Genomic DNA, 9,877 nt, shown 5'->3' on the forward strand with positions numbered 1-9,877 from the left:
GCAATTGCTGTAAGGTAAGACCCAGAAGGGAGCTGAGGGGAGGGGCTGGGGGGCTTGTGGAGGGCAGCACCCCAGTTCCAGCATGGAGAGGCCGGGGGGCTTTAAAGGACTTCCTCAAGGCCGGGGGGAGACCCTCAGCTTCAGCCGGTCGGGGCAGCCAGCAGGGACGTTGCCCGCTTTCCCCAGGCATCCCCACTGGCATAGAGAGGATTCTCCAAGGATCTGGGGACACCCGGTGGCTGGTGGCCCCCAATTTCTGCCCTTGGCCATGGGCCCATTCTGCTGGCACTGAGCACTGCTGGGGCTGCCGAGGGGCTGCGTTATCCTCTGTGGCATCTGTGGGGCCACCCGAGGCCAGAATCCTCCGGGGGGGGGGGACTGCTCGCTGGGACTGCTTGTGCCCTGCGAGGCCAGAGCTAGCCCTGACCCTCCCCGCTTCCTTCCCCAGGACAGGGGCAGCGCAGAGATCCTGCAGCTGGATTACCGCACCCTGGCAGCCCTGCCCAGCAGCAGCGGCCGTCTCCAGAAAGGCCCCGTTGGCGTGAGTGACAGGCGCGCTCCTTTGGGGCGGGGGTGGGGGAAGCCTGCCCTGGCTGTGGGTGTGGATGGGGCCAGGTTTCCCCACTCCCATGGTCAGTTCCTTCCACGAGGGGTCCCGGGGCTCGTTGTCTCCGGCTGATGGAAGGGGGCAGCCCTAGAGCCCACTTCCGAGCAGAGGGGGGTCTTTCCTCGGTCCCTCTTTCTGCCACCGGGGTGGGCAGGTCAACGGGGATCTTTCTTTTGCCCCGATCAGCAGCCTCCTAAAGGGCAGGGTGAGCCAATGTTACGTCCATCGACTAGGTTCAGCACCCATCTGGACGTCAGGAAATAATCCAGTCTTGAGCAAATGCCCTGTGGAGTGGACAGGACAGGATGGGCAGGCCAGTGGTTGCCACGTGTCCATCCAATTAAATTTACTTACTTATGCTTGTTTGTTCAATTTGTATGACTGTCTATCTCTCCAAATAACTTTGGGCAGTGAATAACATTTTAAAAATAAATCAATTTCAGCAATACAGAAATTAAAATATATATAGCAGCTGAGAAAAAGCACCCATTGTAATCACTGGATTAAGCAAGAAATGGCTCCCTGCACACACTCGGACCTTTAAGGATGCACGAAAAACCAGCCAAGGGTGGGGGGGAGGACCGTTGTCTGGGGCAGAAAAGACCCCCACCTTCCAGGCCCGCCAACTGGCGTCCCTCAGCTGAGGCGCTTCAGAGAGCATGCTCTTCTCCCTGCCTGATGGGATCTGCAAGCGGCCTTGCGTAGTGAGAAGGGCAGTGTATAATTTTAATAAGCAAATAAAAAAAAGTTCTTGGATGTTTGCATGGAGAACGTGCAGCCGGGAATTGCCTTGGCAAATGGTTCAGGGAGCTGTGCCCACCCTGAGGTCTCTCCAAGGGGAAGCAGCCCTCCCGCACAGTTGGGGGGGGGGTTTCTGATGGCCGCCTCCTTCCTCTCTTACAGGGTCTGGCAGTGGGGGAAGCCGAGTCCGGCCGGCGAGAGCCTCCCAGCAGCCAACAGGTAGGGAGGCTCTGGGGAGAGGCCCAGTCTGTGCCAGCTGCTCCTGCAGCCGGTCAGCCTCTCTCTTTCTCTCTCTCTCTGCTTCTTTCTCTGGCCTGGTCATTCTCTAGTGCTCGGCCCTGTCCCGGCCTTTCTGCCTGGTGGGCAAAGAGACACGTTTTGTAAGTGCTCCTCAGTTGGTGCCCTCCTCAGTTGGTGCCTCTCCCCCAGCTTCTCTGTCCTGCTTGGGGGGGAAGCAACTCCCCTACTTTACGACAACATGTGGTCAGTGTGCAACATGGGGGGGGGGGAAGAGGCCTCCCAGACAGAGCCTGAGCAGCCAGTCTGGGGATGAGCCCTGAAATCTGGAGGCCGGAAGGGCTGTTAGACGGAGGCCCGTCTGTTTCCCGGATCGGCTCTCGGTGCTCCCGCTTGGTCTGAGCTGCTCCTGGCCTTGGCCTGCTCCAGGCTGCCCTCTGACCCGCTCCTCTCTCTGATGTGCATGCAGACCAAGCCCGGGAGAATTCAGCCAGTCTCTCGCCTGCGCCTGACCTCAGCCCTGAGCCCCGCGGAGGGCCAAGACAATCCCAGCCCTATCCAGCAGCCTGAGCTGACCTCTGGCCCCAACGGTCTGGTGAGTCCTCAGGAGACGCCGCCCTCCTTGCCCTGCCTGCCTTCCCCTCTGCTCTCTCAGAGGCCCCCCGTCCATCGGGAGAGGCAGGGCGCAGGGACCGCAGGAGTCCCAGCAGAAGCCGGGCAGTCTCTGGTGGGGGCTCCCTGAGCCTTGGTGCCCCCCACGGCCAGTCAGTTGCCTCCCTCTGATTCTCCCCACAGCCTCGGCAGTCCAGACCCCTCTCGCCGAGGGAGGACCTCCCTGTCAGTGCCAAGCAGGCCTACAGGGCCTTGGCCGCCCTCCCGGGATTGCAGCTGCCCTTGGAGCTGGAGGTGAGGTGGGCTGGGCCTGGGGGGGGTCTGCGGCCCTGGCCTGTGCCGTGCTCACCCCGTGTCCTGCCCCTTCCCCCCCACAGGAGCTGCCGGGACAGAGGAGCCTTGAGCAGGCACTGCCCGTCTCTTCCGAGGTACGACGCACAGGCAGTGGGAGCGGCGTCAGGGCAGGGCACCTGAACCCAGCTGACCCCACACGTCTTCGTGCCTCTGCCCCACAGACCCCATGGCCAGGTGGCCCGCACAGCCCGGAGCAGCGGACCTTCCGCGAGAGGCAGAAGTACTTCGAGCTGGAGCTGAAGCAGCAGCCACCGCCTGCCGAGAAACCCCTGAAGCGAGTCTCCCTGGTCGGGGAGGAAGACCTGAAGAAAATGAAGGAGGAGGAAGGTGGGGCTGGGGTGGGGGGGGCAGGGGCGGAGTCCTTCTGGCCGAGGTGAGCCCCTCCCTTGCCCACTCCTTGGGGCTGAGGGGCTGCGCTCCAACTGCTTCCATGCCCATCTAGCTGGTTTTTCCCACCCAACCCCCTGAGTCCCTGGGGGAAAGCAGGTCTCACTGGACCAGCAGCGGGGGGGGGGGGGTTGCTGATCTGGGGTGGGGCTTGGATCTGGTCTCTGCAGCCGGCCTTTTGGGAGCTGCTCTGGAGGGGCAGGCAGAGGACAAGCCCAGCGGTTCCGTTTCATCTGGGGTGCTTCTCCCTTGCGATTGTGTAGTGTGTTCATTCGACTGCTCTCTCAAGTCCCTCCCTGCACATGTGGCAGCCTCCGTCCCTGCCCCGTCCAGCTGCTGGTTGGGTGAAATTCAGGGGACCTCCTATTCCAAGGAGGAGGCTGTGAGGAGGGGGGTCCCTATTTTGACAGCCCCCCATCTCTTTCTCAGCAGCTCGGAAACTGCAACAGAAGCGAGCCCAGCTGCTGGAGGAGGAGGAGGAAGATGAAGAGGGGGAGGAGGTGGCACACGGCCAGCCCCCCCCAGGCATGGGCGGCCCCTCCAGCATCTTCATCGAAGGCGTTGAGTACAGAGTTGAGAAGCAGAACGGGAACAATCTCTCCCCCACCGCTTGGTGAGCTCCCTTCCCAGCCGTTGCCTCTGAAGCGTGCCAGCCCTGCAGAGTGGGTCTGGCCTGGAGGGGGCCCCACGGCAGGGCCGGGCCTCTCTCTTGCCAAGACAGCCCTCCCCCTTTCGCTCTGGGGCTGGGTGGCAGGGGCGCCACTCTTCTTCCAGACTGCCCTGGCAAGGTGGCTGCCACATCCATGGCAGGGAGAGCCGCCATACCGGCCCCGAGAGGTGTGCCCGGCCCAGTGCTGGCTCCTGGGGTCCGTCCCCCTTCCCTGCCTCTTTCTGGGGTAGGGGGCATCCTGGAAACCTTTTCTGGACTTGTGGTGCCATTGGGGTGTTGTCCGGAAGACCCTGGCTGTGGCCAGCCCTCCTTTGCGCCTTCCAGGCTCCTGGACCCCAACACACCCAACGGCCCCCAAGGAGGAGGAGGGCTCGGCCCCGCCTCCTCTGGTTGAGCAAGCAGGAGGGAAGGAGGGAGCGGAGGGGGTTCGCGGGCTGAGCCTCAGCCTCCCTCTGACAGGATGAGTCCCGTCTGCGCCAGAGGGGGGGAGCCGGGGGTGCCGGTCCGGACAGCCAAAGCCGAACGGCGGCACCAGGAGCGCCTGCGGATGCAGAGCCCGGAGCTGCTGGCCGCCCCAGAGAAGGAGCTCTCCCCGGCGGAGCGCCGAGCCCTGGAAGCGGAGAAGCGGGCCATGTGGCGAGCAGCACGGTAGGTGTCGGGGGGAGCGGCTGGAGGGCCTGGCGGGGGTTCCCAGGCAGGACCCACAGCACCCCCAATGGCTCTTTTTCCCTGCGGCAGAATGAAGTCCCTGGAGCAGGATGCCCTCAAGGCCCAGATGGTGATTGCCAGGTCCAGGGAGAACAAGAAGCGGGGCACGCTGGAGCAGCTGGCAGAGTCGCCCTCCCCGGCCCCCACGCCCTCCCCCACGCCCTTGGAGGGTGCGTCTTCTCTTTTGATGGACGTTGGCACTGCGGGGGGGAGGGGGAGGGGAGGTGGCGGCAATTGTCTCTGAAGCTCCTCTGCCCAACCCTCTTTTGCAGACGGCGCTTCCTGGGTCGCAGTTTCGCCAGGCCGGCTGGTAGGAGACGCCTACGCAGCAGAGAGGCTGCTCCTGGGAGGGGTGCCAGGCACTGCGTGGCACGGTCACTTTGGGGGCCCCATCTGGAAAGGACTCCTGTCCCTTAGCTCTCCTGCGCTGCTGGCCCCCTGCCCCCCAGCCCCCCCAGCGCAGGAAATCCGTTCTGCAGCCGGGCAGCGGTGTCTTCCTTCACCCCCTGCCAGGAGGGCACCTGGGGCAGGAGAAAGGCGCTCTGGGGTCTGGGGGGGCACCTAGGGGCCCAGGCCCAAGGCAGCTAGAGGAGCCCCACTCTCCTCTCCCTGGAGCAAGTGAGGCTTCCTTGGGCAGAGGTGTCTCCTGCTTTCCCGGGCACTGGTCACTCTTGTTTTCTCTCTCTCTGTCTCTGTCTCTGTCTGTCTCTCTCTCTCTCTCTCTCTCTCTCTCTCTCTCTCTCTCTCTCTGCTTCCCTCTCCCCCGGCCCTCCCCGCCGGCCCTTCCAGTCTCTGCCTGAAAAGAAGTTCCTCTACAGGGAATTTGCGGCCATTCCTTCTTCCAAACCTGTATATGACATCCAGGTACAATTTGCACGGAGCGGGACATGGTCAGGAAGCTCCCCTCTGCCAAGAGGGGGTGCCGAAGCCCACCTGGGGCCTCTGGGGTGCTTGGCAGCAAGAGGTGCTCCCTCTCTGCAGCTGGAGGTTTGAGCCCCCCCCCCCAATGTAGCCCGGAGCCCAGAGAGGCCCTTTGCCCTCTGCCCATTTATTAAGCAGCCACCACCTCACCCTGTGTCAAGGGACCCCAGGGGTTAAGGAGGCGCTTTGGTCTGCCCATCGCCCTGGGGCTGCTGCTGCCCGCTCTCCCCAGGCCAGGTGGCCCTTGACCCCTCTCACCGACCGGCCTTTTCTCCCAGGAAGGAGCTTGGCTGCCCCCCCTCCCCTGCGTTTCTCCCACCTCCCTGGCTCTTCCTAAGGGGGTGAATGGGGCTGGACAGGGCACCCTGGGCGCAGGGCCCCCGGGGGGGATAGTCCGTCAAGGCCCCCTTCTTCCCTCGGGGTCCCTGCACAGACCGTGAGCTCCATTGAGCTCCGTGGCCTGTTGCCCCCTTTGCCAAGCCTTTCCTTCGCCTGGTGAACTACGTGTGCTGCTGTGGGTGTGTTTGTATGTGGCTTCCCTGGCTTGACAGCCAGCAGAGGGGCAGCAGGGTGGCCACTTGGCGGGAAGCATGGAAGGACGGGACCCCTGAGAAGGGGCTGCTTTTCTGCCAGTAGGAGAGGGGGAAGGGCCACCGATCCCTGCCTTGAAACTGTGTGTGTGTGTGAGAGAGAGAGAGAGAGAGACTTGGAGTCAGCATTGACGCCTGGCTGCTACCTGGGCCAGTCCTGCCACTTTCTCTCGGCAGCCCCTGAGGAAGTGGCTTGGAGCCCTGGGCAGGACTCGAACTAAGCTCCTTACCCACTGCACTAGACAGGCCTCACTCTGACCCCCCCCCCAACAGATGCTGAATGGAGTGCCAGTGATGCCAGCCCCTTTCCTCCCTGCTGATTTGAGGGGGGGCTGGATGGCACGCCGCCCCTGGATGGGAGGAAGTGCCCCAAGTTGTGAGTGGCTGAGTAAGGCTCCTCAGGAGGAGGAGGAGGAGGGGGGGGCTGGGGGGCACGGCTGCTTCCTGAGAGCATGGAAGGATCTCCATTTCCTCCTGCCGGCCCTTTCCGTTCTTTTTCCTTTCTCTCTCTCTCTCTCTCTCTCCCCTTCTCTCCTCCGTGCCACTCAGCCGAGCCCCATGATGGCAGGTGGCGGTTGGGGGGGGACACGCGAATCGTGGTCTGGCCAGGGCTTCTCGGCCCTCTGGTGCAGGACCCTAACCTGAGTCTCTAGCAGCCTCTTTAAAAGAGCCCCCCCGGACCCTCGTCCCACCCCTCCATCCCTGCGGCCAGCACGCGCCTTCCCCTGATTCCTGCTCTTTCCTCCTTGGGGGCCCCCTTCTCTGGCCACCCCCAGCAAGGGGGAGGCAGGCAGGTGCCTCACCCTCCTCTGTTCTTGCAGACTCCGGATGGGCGAGAGTCCTGCAAGCGCTTTGGCAGCCTCGACAGCAGCTCAGGTGGGTAGATGGCCAGCCTCTCTGCAGCCCAGGACTGCTTTGTCTCAGCAAGAAGGGGGAACGCGTGGCTGGGCCGTTGCACAAGAGGATAGGACCCCCCAAGGCCATGCTCAGCCAGCTTCCTGCCCTCAGGTCTGGCGGCTCAGCCCCCCCCCCGCTGTTCCCCCTCCTCCTCAGCCTGCAGGTCCTGGTCCCAGGGAAGGGGGGGCTCCTGCAGAGTCCTCCTGCCTTTCGCACTCCGCCTGTGGAGCGAGGACCACGTTCCCAGAAGGCGCCTGGCTGAAGAGCAGGTTGACTTCTCTTTCCTCCCCTCAGGGCGCCAGGAGCACGGTGGGACCCCGGAGCCCTTGATGACCCACGGCCCCTCTGCGAGCCAGGAGCTGGGGCTGTTTGGTGACGAGCGCAACCTCCAGCAGGCCCAACACAGCTTAGAAGCCGCGGTCCCGACATAACACTCCAGTCCTTGGAGACTGTATGGACACAGCCAGGCCAAGGGGATGATGGAGTGGGGTGTGAGGCCGCTGGCCGCCTTGATGGACCGTGGGGCTGTGGACCTGCTTGCAATGCACTGGGGCAGGTCGTGACAAATCGGAGATGGAGCATTGGGGGTGAGGGGAACCGATGGGATGTGAGGTCTGTAAATAGCGGGTGGGTGGAGGACGGCCACGAAACTGTTTCCATTCGGCATCAGCCGTGGTCGCCGGAGACCTGCCGGGCGTAACCAACCAGCAGTGGGGCCCCCGTGCCTATCCCCCACCTTGGGACCCCAGCAGCACCTGCTGGTGAAGTGGGGCAACGTTTGGGCGCCGCCCTGCCAGGCAGAGTAGAGAAGGTGAAGCCGAGTGGGGCGGGCTAGTGGCATTAGGCGTGGCAAAGCAGAGCTTGGGGGTTGGAATAATGGGGGGGGGGCTTCCAGGGGAGTCCCAGGATTGCGATTGTGGCAATCGGTGGTTCACGGCCTGGCTGGTGGAGCTGGGGATGGGGTGAGGGGCAATGCTGGCCCTCACCGGGCAGGCTGCCAGGTGCCCACAGGACGGGGCATCGCTCCGGCCAGCTCTCTAGGGAGGCTCATTTTAACAGGAGTGCCCATGCTTGGTTTTGGGAAGGTAGCGGGGGGGGGGCTGTGTCTTTTTCTCCAGCTATGAAGGCGGCTTCTCCTCCGAGGTCCCCCCCTCCTTAGAGCTTCTTGTTTTTAAACTAATTTTAGCATTTGCTTTTAATGAGCAGCTGGGGAGTGATCAGGCAGGGTTTCCGTGGCTAACTAACTTATAGGTGCTGGGCTGTGATCCATCTCTCCTCCCCCCTCCCCCAGGGGAGTCCGGGGGAGATCAAGACTGTAACTAGTGACATTTGTACAACCAAAGAAGTCTATTTTGTGGTTCAATGATAATAAAGTTTAGTTTACCTTTTAGAGCCCTGGATCCTTCCTTGACCTAGCCGGCCCCAGGGCTGCTCTCCCTCCCTCCCTCTGCAAAATTAGCAGCATCCCCCTCCCCAAAGGAGGCCAACTGGAGGGGGGCTGCCTTCCAGGAGGGATGGTAAAGAACATCTGGGCTGCTTTAAGGTAACCCTCAAAAGGAATGAGACCCAAAGCTGTGGAGGGGTAGCCGGGGGCAGAAATGCCGGGGGGGGGGGCTTAAGGGCCCGGTGTGGGCAGATGTAGAACAGGTGAGGAGGGCTTGGCATTGATCCCTCCGTGGGCAGAGACCCCAACGGAGGGGGGACCCCTCCCCCGCTTCCGCTTCCTCCCCTGTGGGCCTCCGGAAGGAGCACCTGGAGTGACTCCGTCCTCTTCCTCTTCGCTCTTGGCCTGCCCTTCTTCCTCAGAGCATCACATGGGGCAGGAATGCTGGCCAGTACTGACCGCTTCCTCCTGTCCAAGCCGAAAGGCCATGTCGGGTTGTGGTTAAGGCACCAGGCTAGAAAGCAGGAGATGACGGTGAGTTCTAATCCCAGCTTAGCCATAAAGACTGACTGGCTGACCTTGGGCCAGTCCCTCTCTCTTGGCCCACCCCACAGGGTTGTTGTTGTGGGGAAAAGAGGAGGGGGCTGTTAGATGTGCTCCTTGGGTTATTTGTAAAACATATTAAAGGCAGGATACAAATAAGTTTAAAAAAATTAATAAAATAAGGCCTCGGGAGACTTGTAGCAGGATCCAAAGGAAACGGCTCCAGAGACCTGCCCGTCCCATGGCGTATCTCACCGCCCGGTCCTCTGGCACTTCCTTCCAGGTACTAAGGACCTTAGTATTTTTCCCGTCGGTCCTCCAAGCTAAGCCTAGCAAGTGGCCCTTTCTCTGTTTGGAAGATACAATTTCCAGTCTTGCCATCCCCCTTAAGATGCCTCTTTTCCGGGCCTCCTGCAGGGGAGGGTGGCCTGGCCGCTTCCTGGGGTTCGGAAGTGACGTTTCTCTGGACGCAGCCCCAAAGGACGAGCCTCGTTACTGGTGCCCGGTTGGCCATCAGTGCTGCTTATTTTGAAGTTCCCAAGACAGATAGCGGCTGTCCCGCAGCTGCGCATAAGCACGTGTGCGTCCGTGTGTGCACGCACGGTGTCTGTCTCTCTGACCTTGAGAAGTGGTTGTGACCGTTTTGCCTCTGGGGGACTAGCCGGCTTGAGGGGTTTTGTGTCGTCTGCACATGGATGGGCTAGGTGGTCATTCTGGCTGCCCCTTCAGGTGGAGGAGGGGCCGGGCGCTTACTGACACAGGTTCCTGTCCTTTCGGCCGGTGGAAACTGAAGTCTGCAGCTACTTGGTAAAATGTGTGACGGACCTTTTTTCTTTCCCTTGGCTTCAGCCAGACACTGGGGGGGGCTTCCTCTCCCCCACCCCATCCCGTCATATGCAGTCTAGCCTTGCCCAGAGCCACGTTCCACATTTACCCCCCCCCCTTTAGTCTGTCCCAAGGACGAGGGCTAAATTAGGCCACCTGTTGCCTTACCAAGTTTTATCAAATTGGGTCACCGGCTTAAGCCGTGATAGGCTTCTCTTTGGCCATTCCATTGGACCTAAAGACAGGAGTTGTCCTTTGTTAAGGGGTCAGCATTGAACGACTCGGATAAGGGGAGGGGCAGGCGGGCAGAGGCCTGGAGAAGCTGCCATCCAGGCATGGGGTGGCAGAGGGACTTTCCTGGAGGGGAACTGAGGAGAAAGGCTCGGAAGAGACCATCTTGA

The 9,877-nt window shown here is 61.9% G+C and overlaps 1 protein-coding gene across 6 annotated transcripts in view; it reads left to right on the plus strand.

Annotated features, from left to right (window-relative positions):
• Positions 1-8,116, plus strand: part of SCRIB (scribble planar cell polarity protein) — a 36,917-nt gene extending 28,801 nt beyond the window's left edge. For 2 of the 6 annotated variants that reach the window (XM_039364619.1, XM_039364623.1), the window contains 15 exons: positions 449-541; positions 1,511-1,567; positions 1,678-1,728; positions 2,055-2,180; positions 2,381-2,491; positions 2,575-2,625; positions 2,713-2,878; positions 3,368-3,551; positions 4,068-4,256; positions 4,347-4,486; positions 4,589-4,626; positions 5,106-5,180; positions 6,101-6,203; positions 6,649-6,703; positions 7,019-8,116. In XM_039364619.1, coding sequence (XP_039220553.1) covers positions 449-541; positions 1,511-1,567; positions 1,678-1,728; positions 2,055-2,180; positions 2,381-2,491; positions 2,575-2,625; positions 2,713-2,878; positions 3,368-3,551; positions 4,068-4,256; positions 4,347-4,486; positions 4,589-4,626; positions 5,106-5,180; positions 6,101-6,203; positions 6,649-6,703; positions 7,019-7,100 — 1,521 coding nt within the window. In that variant the 3' untranslated portion in view covers positions 7,101-8,116. The remainder of the gene's footprint in view (positions 1-448; positions 542-1,510; positions 1,568-1,677; positions 1,729-2,054; positions 2,181-2,380; positions 2,492-2,574; positions 2,626-2,712; positions 2,879-3,367; positions 3,552-4,067; positions 4,257-4,346; positions 4,487-4,588; positions 4,627-5,105; positions 5,181-6,100; positions 6,204-6,648; positions 6,704-7,018) is intronic. The other 4 variants (XM_039364620.1, XM_039364621.1, XM_039364622.1 and 1 more) reach the window with 4 other exon arrangements.
• Positions 8,117-9,877: the final 1,761 nt, after the last annotated feature.

This window comes from Crotalus tigris, unplaced genomic scaffold (genome assembly GCF_016545835.1).
Source record: "Crotalus tigris isolate CLP2741 ecotype Arizona unplaced genomic scaffold, ASM1654583v1 scf7180000019818.546109, whole genome shotgun sequence".
Taxonomy (NCBI): domain Eukaryota; kingdom Metazoa; phylum Chordata; class Lepidosauria; order Squamata; family Viperidae; genus Crotalus; species Crotalus tigris.